A 23,035-nucleotide genomic window follows, 5' to 3' on the forward strand; every position below is an offset into this window, starting at 1 on the left:
GGAAAAAGATGTAAAGATGCCTTCTACAGAATTTTTTAAAAGACCGATTAAATCCCTCAGGAAAGGTTTACCACTGTTCAAATCAATAGATACACAGAAGTGTGTATGTTGGGGAGTGCAGGACATGACAAATTGTATTTTCTTGCTGAAAGAAGCCAAACATGTTACCTTTTATAGAAGGATATAGGTCAATTAATTTTAATTGCTTGAGATCGTAATAAATTAATTCACGTGACTATTCAAGGTTAGGGGTGTAATAATATCCCTAACCAAAATGATAAACATGTTTTCCAAGTTTAAAGGTCACATGTGTACACACACACAGCCAGAATAGATATGCCTTAATTGCTCAGGAGAAACTGAAAGTACAGAAGGCAAGGTGTAAGCTGTAATTGACACCAAATAAGAAAGCTCATTAAAGTTTGAAAAGAAATGCCTTCCCTTACAAAGAGAGCAAGTACAAAGGCTTACTTTATGCTCTTCTGTACCTTGAAACTTGGTATAGAGAAAAGTTCCTCATCTCTCCAGCTCCTTTTTGACAGTTTAGTTCAACCTAAAACTAAAGTTTGTCTAACCAGCAACAATCATTTGTACAACCAGCAATGAAAAGTGCTGAACATTTCTGTTTGAGACATGTACCAGAGGCCTGAGCACAATGTGTAAAGTGAATGTGACCCACAAGAACTTACATATTCCTCTTCAGTCTCCTCCACAAAGAAAGCTTCTCCATTGTCACCCAATTTCATGTGAAGATCCACTGCATTGCCATTGATTTCTATGTCGATCTAAAGGAAGAAACAAAGTGTGATTTGGCACTCAAAGAGCCTTTCATTCAAGCTCAACTAAGCCTAAGTTCTGGTTTCTCAAACTTAGTATTGAGGTTCCCAGAACCACAGCCCCAGGGAAACACTGCTACCTGCCTCACATCCACCCCTAACTAAATGGACTTGAGTAGGGGGAGGGATAGATAACCAGGGATTGAAAGAAAATATTTGACCATCTATTTTTACAGCATTTAAAAAATTTTTATTTATTTAATTTCCCAAATGATGTAAAATGGGGGAAGTATCATTGTCAAACATTTGTACACTTTCCAATTTATAGCACAGGCAGGTCTTGCCTTGCATGGTTCAGACATGTGCAAGTCTGAGCTGTGAACAACTACAACCTGAAAGTACAACTTCACTGCCAGCTCCTCTGCCCACGGATCACTGTGTAAAGAACAGCTGCCATCATAGGCATGGACAGCAAAGCGCATAGTCATGTGGCTTCCTCATCTCCTAGTGATAAACCCACGTGACATCTTATAAAAATGGACAATTGAAAGAGAAAATTAGCCAAGATGAAAGTGCAGCAGAGACAGAAAGTGATAATGCCGTAAAATTCAAACCGAACATCAACAGAGTTATAGAAGAAACAACTGACTATGGAAACTGACCCTGCCACCATTCAAGACTCCAGAGGTGCAGCCAGAAGAACTCCATGATGGTGAGCTTCCTCTTACTGCCTTCATAAAGTGCCCTTGACAAAAAGGATGAAGATGGTCCAGAGGAAGTGACATAAGCAAAACAACTGACATTAAAGGAATGAATGCTGAAAAATTGAAAGCTGATCTAAACTTAGTAGTTTACCAGTTTGCCAAGACACAGGAAAGATGCTCACTCTGTAACATAAGTTTTATGTCAAGAAGGCGGCAAGCCCTGATCAAACCACTCTTAATAAGTTTTTATAAAGGAATAACATATTTATAGTTCTCAATGTTTGTAATATTTTAAATTGCAATGTACTGAACAAATACTATTTTAATGTTTTTAATTTTTCCAATACATTTATAACAGGCAGTAAGAGAAATTTTTAAAGTTTTGACAAAAATTTGTAGAAGACGTAGGAAAAAAATCATTATTTTTCCCATTAATTATTAAGCTCACTTGCCCAGTTTTTTTTATGGGCTGCACTGCCATGCAAAATGAAAACTGTCTTTACAGCATATTAAATACAACTATATCACTTAAAAATAATGTAGTCATTTATCTGTAGGCTGTGAATACTTTTAAATATATTAGAATAATAAATGAACATCAACTTTTAAAACTCTTATGGATACACTTTTAAACTCCAGCTTTACACTTTGGGGAATAAAGACGGGAAGCAGAACAGTCTGTAATGCACATGTGCTTGGCTCTGCCCAAGCCTTCTGCTGGGAACAAACTGCATCATCAGCTGGGTCTTCCCAGCAGGGACCAACTACCCTGTCTGACTAGAGGCTGCACAGTGGTTCACGTCCAGTGCCTGATGGCAGCTCTGTCTCCCCAGAAGCCAGGCAATGATGGGATAAGTAATGCACACTTAAAAAAAAATTAGGCAGACATATGTTGTCAAAATGCTTCTTATAAAATCCTATATATGAATACTATAACCACACTGAAGGAAGTGAGGAAGAAAAGAACTAACCTAAGTAACTTCGGAAAACAGCATTGTGACACATTTTTATAGAGAGAGAGCTATAAACAAATATTGTACGGTAGTTAATAATTTTTTCTTAATTTTCTTGACAGATGTGGGTTAGCAATTCTGAAACTATTTTGTGTTTTCTAGGATTAAGCAAATAAGTATATTGTGGATAATCAGAGCCACATTTTCCACTGTCAGAGAAAAATATTTCAAATAAGTAGAGAGAGAGGAAGCCTGTGTGATGTACTGGAATTGGAAGAATCCATGTGAACTCATTATTTTTACAGAGAAATGTAGATATCCATGTGTATATGTATATACAAACATTTCCTAGTTCTGCCGGCTGAAACAGCCTAGGAGCAATGATACTTCAGTAGTAACGAGCGTGTCTCGGTACCAGATCTTTGTTTCTAAATACAGTACTATTCTCCAATTAAAACAACAACAAAAAAAAGACAAATTCAAATCAAGGGACAGTCTACATAAGTGTTCTATACTCTTTAACAGTCAAAGTCATAAGGAAAGACTTAGGAACTGTAAGAGAATGCAGGATAAAAAGCAACGTGGGATTCTGAACAGGATCCTGGAACAGAAAGAGGACAGTGGTGGAAACACCAGTGAAATTTGGTTGAGGTCTTCAGTTAATAGTATTATATACCAATGTTAATTTCCTGGTTCTGATAATTGTACAACGGCCATGTAAAATGTTAACATTAGTGGCTGAAAATGTATGAAAACTTACAAAATTACACTTGAAACTTGTCTGTAAGTCTGAAATTAACTCAAAAATAAGAAGTTTTAAAAGAAGTCAACATCATGAAAAACAAAGCTGAGGAACTGTCACAGATTAGAGGAGACTAAGAAGACAGGACAACAAAATGTCCCTTACCTTGATAGTGGTGATAATTTCACAGATGCAAACATTTGTTAAAAATGTATCAAAGTGTATCCTTTAAATATGTACAGTTTACTGTATGTCAATTATAAACAAAAAAGCAGCAAAAAAAAAAAAAAAAAAAAGAATGAGCAATGTTATTAAATAAAATGGGGAAATGGACAATTAATAATTTTAAAAATCCTATGTAATTTAAGAAGTGTTAATGAAATGATTCCTTTACACAGAAACTCATTTTCCTTTTACTTTTTAAAAGAAACAGCTGCATAAATCCAGTTTCAATAAGACAAATGTTAATTAACCCCAACTCATTTCCCAGTCAGCCTCCTTAACGTTTTATATTACTGTGAATATTTACTTCAAAGAAACTCAGGCTGGTAGAAGTCACTTAAGCATCTAGAGTCATACCAGATTTCTGCGGCAGCTACAAGAATAGAGCTTCTTCTATAATCACAGGAAGAATGTTTACTGACTTGATTTGTTGCTATATAAACTCTTTGTTTAGGTTAAACAATACAAATGAAATATTTAGTAGTTCTGTTTGATAAAAAATAGATTCAAACTAATATTCTTCAAAATTTTCACTTCTGGAGGTTATCCATTTATCCAATGTAGCTAAGAAGATGGAATAATTAGAGTCTAAACTATGTATACACCATCTTCCATTTCACAGCCATTCAGTTTATTGACCAAATATGACATTCCCAGTAGGACTACTTACTTTATTCTCTTGATTTGACTTTGAATAGAGTTTGGTCTTTCCAAAAATTAAATCTAATATCAAATTGTGCAAATATTGAGGATAATTAAAAGAATATGCCATGAGTTCTTCAGGCTACCCAAGAAAATGTTGTAAAAATATTTTGAGAGACAGCATCAAGCTGTAATAAATGCTTCCCAAGTTGATTATTTTAAAGAGGATGCTCATCTTAATGTACTAAATGCTAGTAAACTGGTTTCTAAACAACCATTCATTTCCATAAAGTCAAGCTTCCTAAACTGTGGCTCAGTCTTGCTCAACATACATGACTGAGATGTTGAAATGGAGCTGGTACACTCTGAGAAAGGCTTGATGTGGCAGACACTCAATGTGCATACAGTTCTTTGAGTAAGAACATCTCCGATGTCTTTTGGGGATCTATTCGTCTTCCACTTCACACTGCACGCTTAGGTGTGGCTTCAGGGAGTAGATGGGGCTGTTGTCCAAGCCAAGTCAATCAATAATATATCCCATCCTCAGCCACAGTGACTGGTCCCTGAGATACATGTGCTCCAAGACTGACAGGAAGACTAAAGCTCTCTTTCCACTGGGGCTGAGTAAATGGGAAGTGAGCCTGGAGTACTGGCAGCCACCTTACGTTAGCGAGAACCACACAAATGGAAGCAGAGCTGAGAGGTGGAGAAAGAGAAAGAGAATTCTGATAATATCTTTAACAGCCTCTAAACACAGCCCTGAGTTAGGAAATATAATAAGAATGTTGGTGTTCTATCAAACAAGAAATGTAGCAATGGCAGTGGAAAAATTACCGTACTGCATGTCTCTGAACAGTGGTTTTAAGGTAGTTATGATTTAAGTCTACTTGATAGGTGTTGCCATACTTGAAAATTTGGGGTCTTAGTTTAAAATCAATGAACAGCTTTCCTAACCCAAACTGACTTAAAATAAGACAAACAGTTAATGCAAATTGCCAGCATATCTCAAGGCAGACATTTTCCAGTTTTACTGTCACAGGAAAGCCTGGTAAATCAAATGGCCAAATTTCTTCCCAAACATATCCTTTGTGTTTCTGGGATACAGGGAGGGAGTGGGAAAGAAGGAATTTCCTCTGTATCTCATGGATACAATCCTATTCAAGGGTTTGACAAGATATTAAAAACAATAAATTATGTAGCTTTGCACAGAAATTGTATTACTTCCTGAATTAGAGGCACACAGCATACAGAAAAAGGTATTTTATCTGCTCAGTTACCATTTACAGATGCACAAGCCCTTATATATAGCACATCTGCCTGTAGGCTTCATTTTAAAAAGCCAGAATCTGCTGATCCAAAACCCCAATCCTGGCCATCCTCACCCTTTAAAAAACAAAAAACAAAAAAGCCTTGAAAGCAGTTTTACAAATAGATCCTTGCACAACTAATAAGAAATTGCAGTGCATAAACAGTCTGCTGCTGATTCCCTCAAAACAGATCCAGTCTGAAAGTTAGTATTACCAGAAAGAAAGAAAAAATTCCAGTGAAGCTAAACTGTGGCTAAACAACATTGTTTTGCAATGGAGAGTTTCCACGTCACTAAGTAAATTGCAACTGCTTTTCCTTTCTAAAGGGTGACTCTGAACAAAGGCCAGATTGCACAAAACCATACCAGCCTGAAACATGGCTCTCCAGCGGAAACCGATTTTGTAACACTTAGAAATGAGATGCTTTGCTTGGAGAGAAAAAAAAAGAATATCTAGTTTTATGAAATCCGTTTTCTTTTACTCTCAAAATAACATGTTTAATTAGATGAAGGGAAATTTCAATTTAAAAAATAACATCGGCTATGTGAAAGAGCAAAAAGCTGAAAATAGGTGCTTCCAATTTATGCCAGTGGTCCCCTAACACATGTTGTAAGATCTGTGCCAGAAAACATTGAGGATCTTCTATTTTGCTTTAAAATCTTGATAGAACCTCCCTACAATGTTGCTGCTTTCCCTGCATCACCACTGGGATGAAGTTGATCCTGCTGCAGGGCCATGAGTTGTCCATTATGCAGATTAAATATAACCGTGAAGGAGACCTCCTCTTTACCGTGGCCAAGGAGCCTATTGACTATGTATGGTACTGTGAACGGTGAGAGGCTGGGCACCTAATGGGCCATACTGGAGCTGTGCAGCATATGGACACTGACAGGAACACCAAACATGCCCTCACCAGCTCAGCTAACAACAGCTGCCATCTCTGGGACTGTGAAACAGGGAAGCAGCTGGCCCTAACTCAAGACCAACTCAGCTGTCCAAACCTGTGGTTTTGACTTTGGGGGCAATGTTACCATGTTCTCTACGGACAAGCAAATGGGCAGTCAGTGTTTTGTCAGCTTCTATGACCTGCGAGACCTGAGCCAGATCGACAACACAGGGCCCTACGTGAAGATCCCTTGTAATGACGTAAAGATCACCAGTGCTCTCTGGGGATCTCTGGAGGAGGTGCATGTAGAGTTCAACCAGTACAGTGCCAAGTCTGGAGAGGTATTAGTGAATGTTAAGGAGCACAATAAATTATGTGATCAATAACATCCAGTTATCTAGGGACATGACCACGTTTGTCACCACATGCAAGGACAACATGGCTAAGCTCTTTGATTTCACAACCATTAAACAACAGAAGACTTGCCAGACAGAATGTCCTGTTATCTCAGCTGCCCTCTCTCTGAACTATGACCTTGTGGAGCTGGGCAGTGATCAGGAAGCCATGGACGTAACCACAGCCTCCACCAGGATTGACAAGTTTGAGGCCAGGTTCTTCCATTTGGCCTTTGAAGAAGAGTTTGGAAAAGTCAAGGGTCACTTTGGACCTATGAACAGTGTTGCCTTCCATCACAATGACAAGAGCTACAGCAGCAGTGAAGACGGTTGTGTCCGCATCCACAGTACTTCAAACTTGCATTTGAAGCTTAAGAAGCTCCATCCCGACCAGGGAGACTGCTCATAAAAAGTTTCGGACTCTGAGAAATAAATTAGTTTGGTAATAAATGGCTTCTGCCAGGTTTAAAGAAACCCAAAAAACAAAAACCTCCCTACGTTACTTAACTTAGGTAGATTCTGTGGGGAAAGAGTAAAAAGGAAAATACTACCAGGTACCTAAAAAGTTTTATCACTAGCTCAGTTTTCTAACTTCACTGACAACATATATACCAGCAAGCCTTCCAATTTCTCGATAACCTGAAGGGAAGAGGACGTAAAAAAAAAAAAGAAAAGAAAAGAAAAGAAAAACCAACATAAATACCTTCTTCCTGAATGAATCTTCCCTAACACAAATGAAAGGCAACCAGCCTATGGTCTGTGAGTTAGCATTTCAGTCAGATTTGGGGACAAGACCTGGTATCAATAACAGAATTTAGATTACAAGTAAGATTTTACAGCTTTCTCAAAACAAATAAAATGTGGCATTAGTCAATTTCCTATAAACAAATGTTTTCTTGATGACTTTGGCCTATTTCACTCACAATTAGTATGAAGGTATTACCCTAAACATTGTAAAGTGCTGTATAAAGTAAAGGAAAACTTTCTTTTTCTAAATACACCTAACTTCCCCATTTATAAGTCGGTTTTCTGTTTTGCTCTTCTGAGTTGCAACATGTAGGATTATCATAACAATTTTCTTTCTTTTCCCTTGAGAGACTTCCTGTAGTAGGGCTTTTGGAATTTAGAAACAACTTCAAAACCAATACATAAAGGTTGACTTATACCAATGTCTTTGTCATCATTCAGATTAAAAAGAAGGGGGGGGGCAGGGGCTCAAAAGGCTCACAGTAGCGATGTGCCCACTGACACTAACTCTCCCCTCCTCGAGGACAGGCTATGCACCACACTCACCACCTTCTCTTTCGATCTCAGGACTCCCAGCTTCCCAAACCGAACATGAAAAGGCGAACACTGATAGGTGCCATCCTGCTGCTGTACCACAATGACATCGATGCACCCAGACAGAGTGGCTTGGTTAATGCCCTTGTAGAGTTCCTTCACGGTGACAATCACCTGCCCAGCCAGCTGTCCCACATAATTCATGGTTTGAGACTACAAGAAAAAAAAAAATTAGATGAGATGTTAACATTGAATTTGTGGAGCTAATGACTATGACAAAAAAATAACAATAGTGACTAAAAGTGCATTGCTCATTTGTACACCAAATTTCATGTCATTATTAACCTTGCTAATTTTGAAGCCATTAGACTCATGTTACTACTGTTTTTAACATTTCCTAGCACGGACAATCCCAAACTGTCTCCTCTGGATGAGAGGCTGTCCCAGCCAGGGCCTGAGGCATGCAGAAACTCCCTTTCCTTTCCCACCATTACGATAGTGCCAACTGCCATTAGAAATCTGTCACCAAATTTCAGGACCGCACAGAATCACCAAAGAACACTGACCACCACCGTTGCCCTCTTGCCAAAAGCCATTTGGAACCTGGAGTTACTACGCCTGCTCTGGCCACGGCAGCCAAGCAGGGAAAGCAAAGGAAGATCACACCAAAGAGAAACAGACACTCATCTTCTGAAAGAAACAATATAATAAGTGAAAGCTGGTTCTGTACTAAACTATTAACAGAATATTATGATTCAAAAACATGTTAGATTACATAAACTCTGGTGAGTTAGCCCGGGTCTAACCCATTCATAACACAGGGAAAATCCCTTCAACACCTCAACACAACTCACTGGAACACACACTCCTGTTCCACAGAGTTCAAAGCACAGAAAAGGATTTTAATCTTGTTCTTCAACCTCAATTTACTATTCAAATAAGGATCCCAGGGGTCTCTAGAAATGCACAAAGACGGAGAGGACTGCAGCTGAAGCAAGTAAGGCTGGCTTTTATCTCCTTGGCCTACCCTCCCATTCTTCCACTAATACAAAAAAATCTCCCCAATAGTCCTGAAGTTGTCAGATTTCACTTCTAACTATCAAATACACATTCCATTTGTTAGACATTGACACCCCTAACATTATGTCAAAGCACAATTCAGTGAAAGTCCTTCTCCTGAGGACCAGAGTCCCCAAGACAAGAGACCCTCCACTGCTCTGGCTAATTCAGAGGCTGACTTTCACAGAAGCACAGGACTGACAAACTATTTTCTAGGTTGTTCACCATAAGCACAGTTGTTTCTCTCTAAACCCAGCTTTGAAGCTGTCTTGATCTCAAAGTTCCATGCTCTGACAAATTCCAGACAGAACATTCTGTGTAGCCAGGTAAGCCCAAAGCTGAACTGGGAGAAAAAACACCACCCTCCCCCGCCGCCCCCCTGGAAAACTCAGGGGCCTGTCAGCACACCTGCCTGCAAAAAATTCACCCTACTTTTAACAGATGAGCAAGAGCCCATACAGAACGCTGATTCTACTCAAAAAATTTTTCTGCTTTTATACACAGATGAATATGTAATCAAGGCTCATTGGCTCTACACCATGAAACAGCCACAGGAATAGCCTAAAAAAACTTTAAAATATTTTAATGCTAATGTTACCAAGGTCCCAAAATGCATCTACAGAAAAGCTGGCTCTGAGCAATGTAAACCAGCTACAAAACTTACTACTAAATAACAAAATAAGGTGGCATCCTTTACACGGTATTATATTATATTATACAGTAATTAAAATCTGGTGATGATTTTGGTTTTGGAATAATTGCCTTTGATAGGAAGGCCAAATTAAGCACATATCAAGTGCTCAATAATTATTTCTTGAATGAATGAAGGAACGATCAAATGAACCACCAATAAATGAGTCTAAAAGAATAAGAAACACATATGTGGAGGAAATAATTTTTCATCAGACTATTCCTATAATACCTCATATTTCTTAAGATCAACCTTTCTATTTTGAGATCATTGTAGATTTACATGTAGGTGTAAGAAAAAATACAGCTAGGTCCAATGCATCCTTCACTCAAGTTTCCCCTAACTGGGGAACCCTGGTGCAACATCACAATCAGGATATCAGTGCAGATGCAGTTAAGATTCAGAACATTCCACCATCACAGGGACCCCTCCCTGTTGCCCTTTTGCAGCCACACCCACTTCCCTCCCCCCTCACTCCTTCCTTAATCCCTGGCAACCACTAATCTGTTCTCCATTTCTATACTTCTTGTCATTTTTAAGAGAAAGTTATATAAATGAAATCACACAGTATGTAACCTTTTGGGATTACCTTTTTTCACCTAGCATATTTCTCTGGAGATTCATCCAGGCTGTTGTGTGTATCAACAGTTTGTTCCTTTCTGTGGCTGAGTAGTATTCCATGGGGTGGATGGACTGCAGTTTGTTCAATCGTTCACCTGCTGAGGAACAGCTGAACTGTTTCCTTTATCTGTATTTGTCTATTACAAATAAAGTTGCTATTATAAGCATTCATGTACAGGTTTTTGTGTGAGAATAAGTTCATTTCACTGGGATAAATGCCCAGGAACTGCATGCTTAGTTTTTAGAACACTGTCAAACTGCTTCCCAGAGTTGCTGTACCATCTTAACATTCCCACCAGCAATGTGTGAGAGAGCCAGTTGTTTGGCATCCTTGCCACAATGTGGCTTTATCACTATTTTTTTATTTTAGCCCTGATGACAGGTGTGTAGTGATATTGATTTTAATTTGCATTTCCCTAATAGCTAATGATGGTGAACATCTTTTCACATGTTAATTGTGAATATCTCATTGAATTTTGTTTCATAAGAGAACACTGCAGAGGAAAAGGGAATACACATCCTTTTTGTTCCTTATTTCTGGGGTCACGGTGTACAATATTTATGTTAAGAATGTCTCCAAAAAACAGAAGTGAAATAAAATTCAGTCTTGGGTAATTCATCTTTTTACCCTCTTTTACCAGACAGTATTTCCTGGCAACCTAAAACAGTCCATCAGAATTTTCATATTCTGTAAGTTTATATAATGTTCACAACATGTTTTTTGCCTGTCACAGCACACTAATTAAACAGTATCCAAGTCTTTATATTAGTGCTTGACTGATGGTGGCAATGTTAAAATGAGTTATGTTACAAGAAAAAAAAAATCATAATTATGCAAGCTTTTTCTTAAAAGAAACTGAAAAATGATAACTTTGAAACATCTACATTCGGCCATAAACAAGCCTAAAAAACATAAATGTGCAACAAGCTTACATCAACTAGAGCATAAAATCCATAATTAAGTGTAAGTACATCTATTCAAGATGATTTTAATTACCATGGTTAAGGGATGTGCTGTTATATGTGAAAATCTATTGTGTAAATGCCAGTTGCTAAACGTAGGAAAACAGAGGCGGTCAAATGCCTGGTTTTCTCTTAGCAGATATAAAACACTTGCATTTATATCAAGGAGGCTGGGAAAACAGAAGTAAAGCGAGGCTGGTGCATCAGCACCTACTACACCCTGGGAATGATGAGCAGCAACCCACCAGGAGGGCCACCCCCACAGAGCCGGAGGGAGAAGCCTCACGGTTAGGTCTGCAGGAAAAACAGTTACTAATCCTGTGTGAGGGGACATGTGAAACAGCTTCCTGGCACCATAAAACTTTATTCCACAGGCCAGCCCAGCACCAGCCATGATAAAGCCTGACAAGAACAAAGTCAGCTTTTTGTTTTTTTCTTTAATTTATTTTATTTATTGAATCAAAATCGATTATACATATTTTGCGGGTTGAACATTAAGATATGTTGATCAAATCAATATTACTAGCATATGCAATTATTCTTTATGTCCCTTGTCCAATCTCTCCCCTTCCCCCATTCCCTCCCCTTCCCCCCCTCTAATTACCCTAGATTTCTTCTCTTCTTCTGAAAGAATCATGGTTACTCTGTTAATTTGTTGCCTAGATGGTCTGTCCAATGCTGAGAGGTGTGATCGGGTCCCCCAATATTATCATAGAGCAGATGCTGCTTCTCTCACTCTGAAATGGGCTTTGTGGAAAGAGACAGGCTCTTCTTTTCTTTGACTGCTGGTGACTCTCCTTATGTGAACGCACTTCAGTGGTTGGCGGACCATTTGCATGGTGCTTGTGGTGTCTAGTCGCTTTCGCGGCAGCCATGGTTATTGTGGAGGCTGCAGTGGGCCACCTACATGGAGGTGCTGTTTCTGGTATGCTCCTTGGCACTGGCGGTTGTGTGGTGTGTCTGGTCCCCTTCCCTGTGTCTCTGGTCCCTGGGCAGGCCCCAAGTCGCTGGTGCCATGTGCCAGGTTGTGGGAGGTGCGTCCAGTCCCCTTCTCCATGCCTCGGGTCACCAGGTGAGACCCAAGGAGCTGGCTTGGTGTGCCTGGCTGGAGGAGGGGGGTCCAGGTCCTTTCTCCATGCCCCAGGTCCCTGGGCAGGCCCCTAGGCGCTGGCACAGTGTGCCTGGTTGGGGGAAAGAGGTCCAAGCCCTTTCTCCATGCCTTTGGTCCCCGAGTGGGCCCCGAGGCGCTTGTAGAGAGTCCCTGGTTGTAGGAGAGAGGTCCGGTCACCTTCTCCATGCTTCAGGACCTGGGCGGGCCCCGAGGCACTGGCATGGTGTGCCTGGTTGTGGGAGAGAGGTCTGGTCCCCTTCACCATGCCCTGGGTCCCTGGGCAGGCCCCGAGGCGCTGGCATGGTGTGCCTAGTTGTGGGAGAGAGGTCTGGTCCCCTTCACCATGCCCTGGGTCCCTGGGCAGGCCCCGAGGTGCTGGCATGGTGTTCCTGGTTGTGGGAGAGACGTCCGGTCCCCTACTCCATACCTCGGGTCCCCAGGCGGGCTCCAAAGTGCTGGCATGGTGTTCCTGGTTGTAGGAGGGAGGTCCGGTCCCCTTCTCCATGCCTTGGGTCCCTGGGCTGGCCCCGAGGCGCTGGCACAGTTTGCCTGGACGTGGGAGTGGGGTCTGGTCCGTAGATCCAAGCCTCTGGTTCCCAGGAAGGCCCCAAGGTGCTGGTGGTGTGCCTGGGCCGGAACTAATTTTTTGTCCTTTGCTTCTAACACGGGGAACTTCCTGTGGGAACCAGTACTTGAGCTGTGTGGTTGAGCTAAACTGCTGCTTCGCTGCTGTTTCCCTAGGGAAGGCTTTTTGTGCAGCTCAGGGTTTAATGGTTGATCTCATAGGTACTTCTGGTTCTCCAGAGACCTGGTGGATCTGTGTTCTGTAGAATCTCTGATCTGGGCCTGAGTTTTTTCATCACACTGCACCCCATGCAATTCTGCATTCCTGACCAGTCTCCTCTGAGTGGTCCTATGTTGATTGGGGGGCAGGTTGTCTGTCCGTACTGTGCCCCAGTGTTTCTCCTGCTAGGCCTGTTTCCCCACTGCCCGTGCTGCAAACACTTCCCATGGGACTGGCCTGGTGCCGTCCCTTGCAATGACTCACCAGCCTCTGAATGGCTCCCTTTTCTGGTTGTTCTGGCTCCTCACTCCTGCGTGGGTCCACATGAACCCTATTAATGGTCTTGCTGTCCTGGGGGCCGCCGAGGCCCTCTTCCCCCCTGCCGCCTCCAAGTAACTCCACCTGAAGGGCACAGCTGTGGCTCCTGCCGGCTCCTGCTCCACGCGCTCAGCAGCTCGAGCCTTAAAGCAGCCGCGGCCCGAAACACGCAGAGCAGCTTTTTCTTTCTCTCATCGTGGTTTCTCCCACCTTCATGAAATCCGTACGTCTCTCCTCCTCTTCCCCTGAGCTCCAGCAGCCCCTGCTTGGCTGATGTTACATTTTTGTAGTTGTAAATTGGTTGATTTGTGGGAGAGAGTGACGCTGGGAACCATTTATTCTGCCATCTTGACCTTCGGAACCCCCCAAAGTCAGCCTTCTGATGCCAGTCTGTCCTGATCAACGCCTGAGAAAGACAGACTCTGCATCAGGACCAGAAAATATACACGATTATGTAAGCCCAGTCATGTAAGCCCCCAAGACACTAGCTTTTGAAGTAAAAAAAAGACGGAAAAAATACAGCAAAATAACATACACTGTAAACTATTTATCGTATTTTATAGAGAATAAGAAAAAAGGAGAGGAGAAAATGAAATCAAGAATGGAGAGGGACAGACACCAAAGGAGAGGGATACAGAAAGAAACAAATGAACAGTCACAGAGAAAAAGACTGAGAGAGGAAAAGACAGAACACATAATCGGAGAGGCAGGCTGACATGAAGATGCCCGCTTAGAAAATTGAGCCATGGAACCGGAAGACGTTCACAAGCATAAATAAAAATATAGAGTTCATCCAGCCCAGTCTTTTAACAAATATCAAAAATACTTCTAGCACATCTCTGGAATAAGGTAATGTTAACAATAATCACAGCAGCAGCAACTCTTCTGAAAGCTTACTATGTCCCAAATTCTACTCAGAACAACCTTAAAGGTAGGTATTATTATTTCTATTTTTAAAGATAATGAAATCTGAGGCTTATGAAGGTTAAGTATTGTTATGAACTGAATGTTTGTGTCCCTCCCAATTCTTATGCTGAAGTCCTATCACCCAGTGTAATGGCACTTGGAGGTGGGGCCTTTGGGAGGTGATTAGGTTTAGATGAAGTCATGAGGGTGGAGGCCCTATGATAGATTAGTGTCCTTACAAAGAGAGAAAGAGACCAGAGCATGCTCACTCTCTTCTTTCTATGTGAGGATACAGCAAGAAGTCTGCAAGCCAGGAAGAGGGCCCTCACCAGACGCTGAATCTACCAGTACTTTAATCTTGGACCTCTCAGCCTCTAGAACTATGAGCAATGAATGTCTGTTGTTTAAGCCAAATACCACCTATGGTAGTTTGCTATAGCAGCTCAAGCTAACTAAGACAAGTATCTTCTTAAACATCATATGCTACACTACTTTTCAATTTTGGGATACTTCCAGTTGACAGAGACTCACTACTTCACCAAGAAGTTCATAATAGACAACTCTAGTTATCTGGAAGTCACACTGAATATTACCACTTTCTGCTACATGACACTACTACACATCAAAGAGTTTATTTTATAAGCACAAACAGTTCTCATCTATTTTATGCTAAGCATTCTTATTCCTTAAAATACCCGAAATGACTAGATTAATTTTCATTTTATGACAAACTAGAGAACTGTCTATGTCTCTCTTTAAATGGAATGTCAAAACTAGACACAATGGCTCAGATATAGCCTAGCCTGACTGATATAGAGTATATACAATATACAGTGTGCTCTTTAGGTCTAGGTATCTGCCCCATGGGCTGGACTATCTGTCTCATGGGCCAAATTATATGGGAGCTCCCAAGAAAGAAGGGTACACTGATCACTCAACTAAAAATTAAATGAATTAGTAGACAACAAGCAACTAAAATACTTATCAGAGGCCAAATGGCCCTTCACACATACAATTCAATAGGCCAAATAGTCCTTCATGCATGAAATTCTACAGTGCTCACTAACAGATTTTTCTTATTAAATATTTTAAAGTAGAAAAGGATATATGCTAGTATCTGGAATAAATGGGTAGCTTTCAAGATTCAATTATTCACCAAAAGTTTGAAGATTTGCTTAGCATCCTTTCCTGAGCATCAAAGAAAACTAAATTATTGTGATATGTAAGTAGGGATTATAAATGAAATGAATCAACAGGTTTAAATACAGACTCCCCCTCCTACAAAACTGCCCCCAAAATAACTTAAGGAAAAGAGTAACCACAGAGATATAAGGTACTTATTAAAACATAACAATAATTTCAATTATTATCAATACAAAAACGGATACTTTCTGAACCACTCTTATAAGTACCATCAAAGTCTATTTCCTAAGTCTGCCTTCATATATCTGTTCAATATTAGTATTGCTAGTTAGTAGTACTACTATTAACAAACACCACAACTATAGTTGTTACATGTCCCTCATGTGTCATGTGCTGTATTAACTCACATATTATTTCATATAATCTTCACAAATAGTCATGAATTTGGTATTCTCAAATTCATGAGTATTCTTGAGTATTTGGTATTGCCATTTATATGAGGAAACTGAGGTTGAGAAGTATCCAAGGTTACCACACTCTTAAGTGGCAGAGACAATATTCAAACTCAAGTCCGAGTCTAGTGCCGATGCCCTTAGTTGCATCTCCAAGTGACAGAAATGCTGTAAGGAACCATGACGAAAGCCTTGATGAAACTCCCTGGATTTCTTACTGCAAGAGGACTGCTGTCAGCAATCTGAGTATTTCTACTCAATGCTACCTGGTCACACAGATATGAAGTGAGTCCAAAGAAGCCACACTCACCCTCCAGGTCTCTTCACAGCACCGCAGAAGGGAGCATCTACTGCTAACCCTTCCACAAGACCCTGCTCAGTGTCACAAAGTGGACTTGCTTCCTGGGAGCATCACACATCGTCAGGCTTGTGGACAGAGATTAAAACAGCTTTTATCTGGGCCGAGCCCGTGGCGCACTCGGGAGAGTGCGGCGCTGGGAGCGCGGCGACGCTCCTGCCTGCTGCGGGTTCGGATCCTATATAGGAATGGCCGGCGCACTCACTGGCTGAGTGCCGGTCACGAAAAAGACAAAAACAAAACAAAACAAAAAAAACAGCTTTTATCAAAGAACCTGCCATTCTGCTTAACCTTCAAAGGAATGTGCTAGGAGAAAACAGAGACTCCCAGATGCTTCAGGAAATGGACACAAGGACACTGTTAAACATTCCAGCCTGCACCTATGCTTCTGGACCAAACTCCTCTGGGATGCCCAAGATTACGTTCTGCATTTAATTAGCACTTAACGTTTTTCAAGAACCCTCTCAAACACATCTCATTTGCTCTTCAAAAAGAGAATGTAGGTTATGCAAAGGCAGGCATTATTCACTTTGTTTTATATTTGAGATTGAAACAAGAGGTGTTTATTTTCCCTTACTATTCACTAGAACCCAGTTCCACTTTAACTCTGGGTCCCAGATTTCTCCACTACCTCCCACCCATGGCTTAAATCATTGGGTCTCAAGGTCATCTGATGTCCCTGAAGAAGAGATCTGAAGACTGAACTCAAGTTGTACTAAGTCCCTATGGTTTTTCTCCAAGAATCCCAGAATAACCTAAAGGTGGCCAAATATGAATCTGGAGGATTCTGGAGGCTAAGAACTTTACTTCTGAGAAAGTGGGTGATGAAAGGCAGCAACAGCACCCACAGCACATCTGCTGCAAGCTTCTCCCTGGTCAGAGAGGGCAGGGGGTAAAATTCCTCAGGGCTTGCCCACATCTCATGGGGGCTTAATTAACGAGGTCAAGATGTTTCATAAAACATTTACAGGATACCCAGCAGATGCTATGGGATCACAAAGAACAAAGGGAGGTGACAATGTAACTAGACCTAAGGGACAGAAAACCATACAACACAGTGCAGTCTATGAGTAAGCAGCAAGCAGTGCCACAGACAACCAACGCTGAGCCTTGACAGAGACCCCAGCCTTCCTGTGTTCCGCCGCATGACAGGTGATGATGTTAGCAGTGAGGTATTTTATGTTACAAAATAGCATAAAGAAATGATAAATGCATGCGGGGATGAACACGCCAAATATCCTCATTTAATCATTTTACAACATATATATTAAAACATGAAATTATACTCCATAAGTACTTAAAATTACGTGTCAATTTTAAAAAGTAGTCTATTAAAAAAGAACCCAGCCCTCCTGAGAGAAGCCACTCTCAGCCATTTAAATTCAAACAAATGCCTTTGTGTCTCTCAGTTTTTTTCTTTTCCTCCATCACAGCAGGATGCCAATTTGTTTCTTTAATTAATTAAATTTAATTTCATACAGTCCAAATTGAGCACCTGCTTCATGCCAGGTAGCACAGTGAGTCCTTACAATGTAAAGAGAGACAAAATTCTGCCCTTCTCTCACGGGACCCTCGTTTTACCGAGCAGGCATAATAAATACTGTCCTAACTTAGTAATGCCTGTGATAATGCTATCTTGGTGACTTTCAGGAAGACCAGAGAAGGGAAAGGAAAAAGATCTGCCTGGGAGAGTCAAGGAAGGCTTCAGGGAGAAGAAAATGTTCTAGGGGCGGAAAGGCAAGTGAGGGGTTCACCAGGCTAAGATAAGAAGGCCCCCAGGAGGCAGTCCCAGGCAGAGAGGACAGCTGCGGCAAAGGTATGAGGGTACTACAAAACGTTCTCAGAAAAACGAAAGTAAGATAATATGAATCTTCCCATGAACCTCTTCCCATACCCCGCGTGCTGAGTTTGGGAGGCAAAGGTGGGTAAAGTTTATCCTGGGCAACGAACGGGTGCAGTCAGTGGCTCTGTCAGGGAAGGGACATGATCAGACCACGTGGGGAGGACAGACTGGAGAAGAGGAGGCTAAAAACAGAGACCACTTCAGAAGCTACAACAACAAATTCAAGCAAGAGGCAGCACAGCTCTAAGGCAGAAGAAGTGCACAGGGGACTGAGAAGCAGTAAGACTTAATGACCAACTGAGGGCAGACGCTAAATAAGGGCAAGGAAGCAGTGGTTAGGATCATGCCACAATTTCTAGACAGAGTTAGTAACACATCTGGCATAGTTGGGATTCAGTAAATATTGCTGAATGAATGAACCAACTTAAATATATGAAAATAAAAAGAACAGATTTGGTGGGGAACTTCCTATCAAGGTTAAACTTAAAGAAGATTACCTACAATATAACCGGTTCAAAATTTTGTGTACGTGAAAATCATCCTGGGTGGTTTTATTTTTTATTTTTATTTTTTGTTTTGTTTACTCTTTTTATTTTAAACAAATAAAACACTGCGGAAAGGAAGACCAATCCTTTTCCAAAAACATTAAGAGCATATTTTATCTTCTTTACATCCTGGGTGGTTTTAAAAAATGCAAACTTCCTTGGATTTTTTTAAAGAGTTTGACTAATTAAAGTATAACTAATTATGAAGATCTGTCAGGTGAGGGAAGCATAGCTCCATGTAAAAGTAGGAGCTTTTGTAACTTTTTGCTGCTTCCAAATCAGTTTGTCATAAAAATGACCACAGAAGGCTACAAACCTTGGGCATCGTTCTGTGTGTCTTTTCCAGAGAAGAAATATAGGGGAGTTTTGGAAATCTTTCTGAGCTGGTGTCTGCAACTCAGAGGAATCCTACCTGAGAGAATGAGATTTGGCCAGGATGACATGTGCTCCGGAGGATTTGGAGTTTTAGATAATTCCCTATAGATTAAAAGCTCTGTCTTCCTAAAGAAGAGCAACCCCATCACCTCCACTGTTTGAAGGCATAGTTAGGGACCTTTTTCTGGCTTCTTTTTCTCCTGCTAAGTGAAGAAAACTGGCAAGGACTACACTCTAGGTCAGTATATGTCAAAGAGTGATCCTTAGACCATATGCAATAGAATCAAATTTTGGTGGTTAAGAGTGTAGTTTCCTGGGCCCCAACACAAACCTACTATATAAAAAGCTGGAAGTGGGGAGTGGGGTCTTAAGAATCTGCTGTCCATGATTCTGATGGACATCCAGGTTTGGGAACTTCCTCTAGGCTCACTAGCAAGAATTTTCTCCTCCCGATCCGGATTAAACCTTGTCAAGAACAGCAAGTTGTTATGTGCTGGAGTATATATTCTGTCCTCTAAGATATGTCTATTACTTTGATGTCTGATCTAAACTTAGCAGATTCTGAGTTTTAGACATTTTAGTGACAGCTGATCTAGTCATTTTATGAGACTTGAAATCTAGGACTAGCAGTGGTTCTATCAACAGCTCATGAAAATTCTGGTCTGGGAAGACTGCTTTCCTATGGGTCCCCTTCCATAACTACAATCCAATACTATTCAATATCAACCTTTGGGATGCTTAAGTAAGAAGATGGAATTTTCTGACTCACTATTCCTGTTTAGGAGTTTAAAGAGACACATGATGCAATTGCTAGATGAGAAGGTAAAAACAGGGATCCCTGGATTACAATGATTTCATCTCTCAGAGAGACCTCCAAACATGGGAGTGAGCCTTCAGTAGCCATGTCTGACTTAGGGGACCCAGGCCTTAGCATCAGCTGGCTGACAGGGGTCAGCAGACATCTGACCCACACTGTGCCAAAAAGATATTCTTGAAATGTATATGGAGAGCCAAAGCAACCAGACACTGGCAGGGCTGAGCCACTTGAGTGGGATCCAGAAGGCCCAACAGCTGGAAGACCCCAAGCAGCTCTAGCTCTTGCTCTCTCAGCCTCTCTCTGAATGATGAGCCAGTCATAAGTTTCTTTGTTGCTCCCGGTGTTCGGAATCCATTTCAGTGTTTGCCAACAAAGGACCTACCTTCAGACAGGCTGACTCTGGTTCTGACTTGATAAAGCCATCTTGAGCCTTCTACCTCCCCCGCCCTTGAGCTCACCCTGGCAAAATGAGTAAGAAAATACCTCAAATGTAACCCAGATTAAAAAATTAATCTGTTTTTTCTTTTTTTCTTTTTAAATGAGAGAACATAAGGCTGGCCTTAAGCTTAGTTGTCAAGTTAATAAATTCAAATTTTGGATCTGCCACAACATACTTTCTTTAAGGAAGTATGGAAGCACAGACTTCTGCTCACGGGCTTCACTCCTTTACGATGGTTTAACCATAAGTGCTACCTACGAAACAGATGAACAAGTGTGTTGGGCTCAGTAAAGCTCAAAAAGGGGAAGGCACTTTGCTACTGCAGCAGTCATCGTTCTTTCCCGAGTGCAGCCCAAACATTTACTCAGCTATTTCCTGCGGCTGTCCAGCAGGTACAACTAAAGAAAGGAATGCAAACGTCATCTACTTCACCTTCAAAAACCGCCAGCCCCCACCCTCTACCCGAGTCAAGGGCCAAATAATTTTCAGGACAATCTTTCAAAATCCAGCTCCAGTTTTATTCTCAATCTAAGAGGAGCAAGGATGTTTCAGGCTTCCTGGATAAGGAAGAAATGGGATCAAATAGGAATATATGTCCACAACAGATTCTAAATTCACAGAGCACAAGGGAAAAGATCAAAAAAACAGGCAGGTTGAGGACACATGGGCTTGATGGCTGAGAAGCAAGCATAAGGTGACAAGGGGTCTGTCGCTGTGCGCAACCACAGCATCCTGCCCTCTCCCCAATTCAGCTCTCACACACTCCCCACAATGCACTAATTTATTTATCCTACCTCCAACCTCTAAGTTCTGACAAAGAAAGGAGAAGCACTGCACACTTCACTGTCTCCCCAAAGCCTGGCACAGTGCCCAGCAATAGTAGGTTCTTAATGAGTGTTGCTAGGTCAATGAATACACCAATCAATGATGAGTGAATGCAAGAACTAGTTAACAGAATCAGCAAGGAGAGGGAGGAATATACAGTGTTTTGCTTTGTTTTGCCTCACTAAATGAGATGGTGAAATTCAAGAGGTAAATGAAGATATATACAACCACCCATTAAAAAAAAAAATCAACAGCAGTACTTAACCCAAAGTCACAAAAACAAAGCTCACATATTCAGAAACCAATGCTTTTCTCTGGATGCCAGTGAAGATATCACAGAGAAAAACTTGCATAAATCTATGTGACAATTAAGAATGACACCCACCTCAGGATGGGTAAATCTAAAAATATCCTGTGAGAACAAGTGACAGCCATGCAGACCGGATGAACACTGAGCAGCCCAGAAATGACATGCAGCGGAAGGAGACTTGGTCTGTCAGAGGAAGTCAGTGTGGGAAGCCAGCTGGGGCAGTGGTAAGGACTGAATGTGACAATGATCATACCATGACCAAAGATCATTACAGAGAACAGAGCAAAAGAGAACAAACCAGGTTATCAATTTTCTACTAGTTGGTTTACTTACATGAAAAAACCCAACATTATAATTCTACAGAGCACAGCCTTCAAGGAAAATGGCTGGTAACACTAGTTTAATTTTCCAAATGCTCAGCAACGTACCAGAATGTTCATTTTCTTCAGCAACAGAATTTGCTACAGAGCAAGGAAAACTAAATGTTCAATTTTACACTTATCTTTAGATTTCAAAATAATAAGAAAATAAGTGCTACTTGAATCAATCCTAAAATGGCAGGCAGCACGCTAGGGAAGGTGGGCCCCAGCTTCTTTCCTCCACCCCATGTCACTCACCTGACCAAACTTGTTTCAAACTATCATAGCTCTATAAAATCAAATGGTTCCTGTCCCCACAATTCTCTTCACTACTCTCTCCTCATTTCCCAAATTGCAGAATACTACCTTGTAATGCAGCTTTCTGGTCATTTACATCTGTTCCCATCACAGCTATAATATGCCAGTCTTGACCTCTGTGTATGTGAGGTGACAGATGCTGTGACAGGGAACATTTAGCCTGACTGGAGACTTCAGAGAAATGTAAGAAGTAAAATCATTAAAATCATTAAGAAATGTAATGAGTTCCAGATTCTGTTTATAATTAATCATGAGAGATATTAAACTACTACTAAAGTCAACCTTTGTGTAATGGTTACACCTATCAGCAAAGTAAAACTTCTAAAAGCTAAATGTTCATGCCAACTCTGCCATGAAATGCAATTTTAACATTTCAAATAGCTGTACTTTGAACTATTCAAGATAGATTTTTCTTTTTTTAAAAAATGAATGTAAACTTCAAAAACAGTGAAATTAACTCTTTTATGGTATACAGTTCTGTGCGTTTTAACCATGTCATCATGTAACCACTGCCCCCACTGCCATAATCAAGATACAGAACAATTAGATCACTCCCCAAAATACCTCAGTCCCTTTGGAGTCAATCCTTCTTCCCCACCTCCTGGCAACCACTGATCTGTCTTTTCTCCTTAGTCTTGCCTTCTCTGGAATATTGTATAAATGGAATCATACAGTATGTACCTTTGGAATCTCGCTTCTTTCACTTAGTGTAACGTTAAGTGATTAGCATTTGAGATTAATCAATCCTGTTGCATGGATCAGTAGTTTGTTCCTTGTTGTTAAGTGGTATCCCATTGTATAGATATACCATTGTTTATCCATTTACCAGTTGGAAGATACCTGGGTTGTTTCCAGTTTTTAGCAATTACAAATAAAGCTACAATAAACAT

At 40.9% G+C, this 23,035-nt stretch overlaps 1 protein-coding gene and 1 pseudogene across 1 annotated transcript in view; one reads left to right on the top strand and one right to left on the bottom strand.

Moving 5' to 3' along the window:
* Window positions 1-23,035, bottom strand: part of LPIN2 (lipin 2) — an 81,617-nt gene that overhangs the window by 31,361 nt on the left and 27,221 nt on the right. Inside the window, exons 2-3 of the mRNA XM_063077094.1 lie at window positions 7,921-8,121; window positions 690-785 (exon numbers count right to left, since the gene is read on the bottom strand). Coding sequence (XP_062933164.1) covers window positions 690-785; window positions 7,921-8,112 — 288 coding nt within the window. The 5' untranslated portion in view covers window positions 8,113-8,121. The remainder of the gene's footprint in view (window positions 1-689; window positions 786-7,920; window positions 8,122-23,035) is intronic.
* On the top strand, window positions 6,057-7,053 carry LOC134362102 (eukaryotic translation initiation factor 3 subunit I-like; annotated as a pseudogene).

This window comes from Cynocephalus volans, chromosome 13 (assembly GCF_027409185.1).
Source record: "Cynocephalus volans isolate mCynVol1 chromosome 13, mCynVol1.pri, whole genome shotgun sequence".
Lineage (NCBI taxonomy): Eukaryota > Metazoa > Chordata > Mammalia > Dermoptera > Cynocephalidae > Cynocephalus > Cynocephalus volans.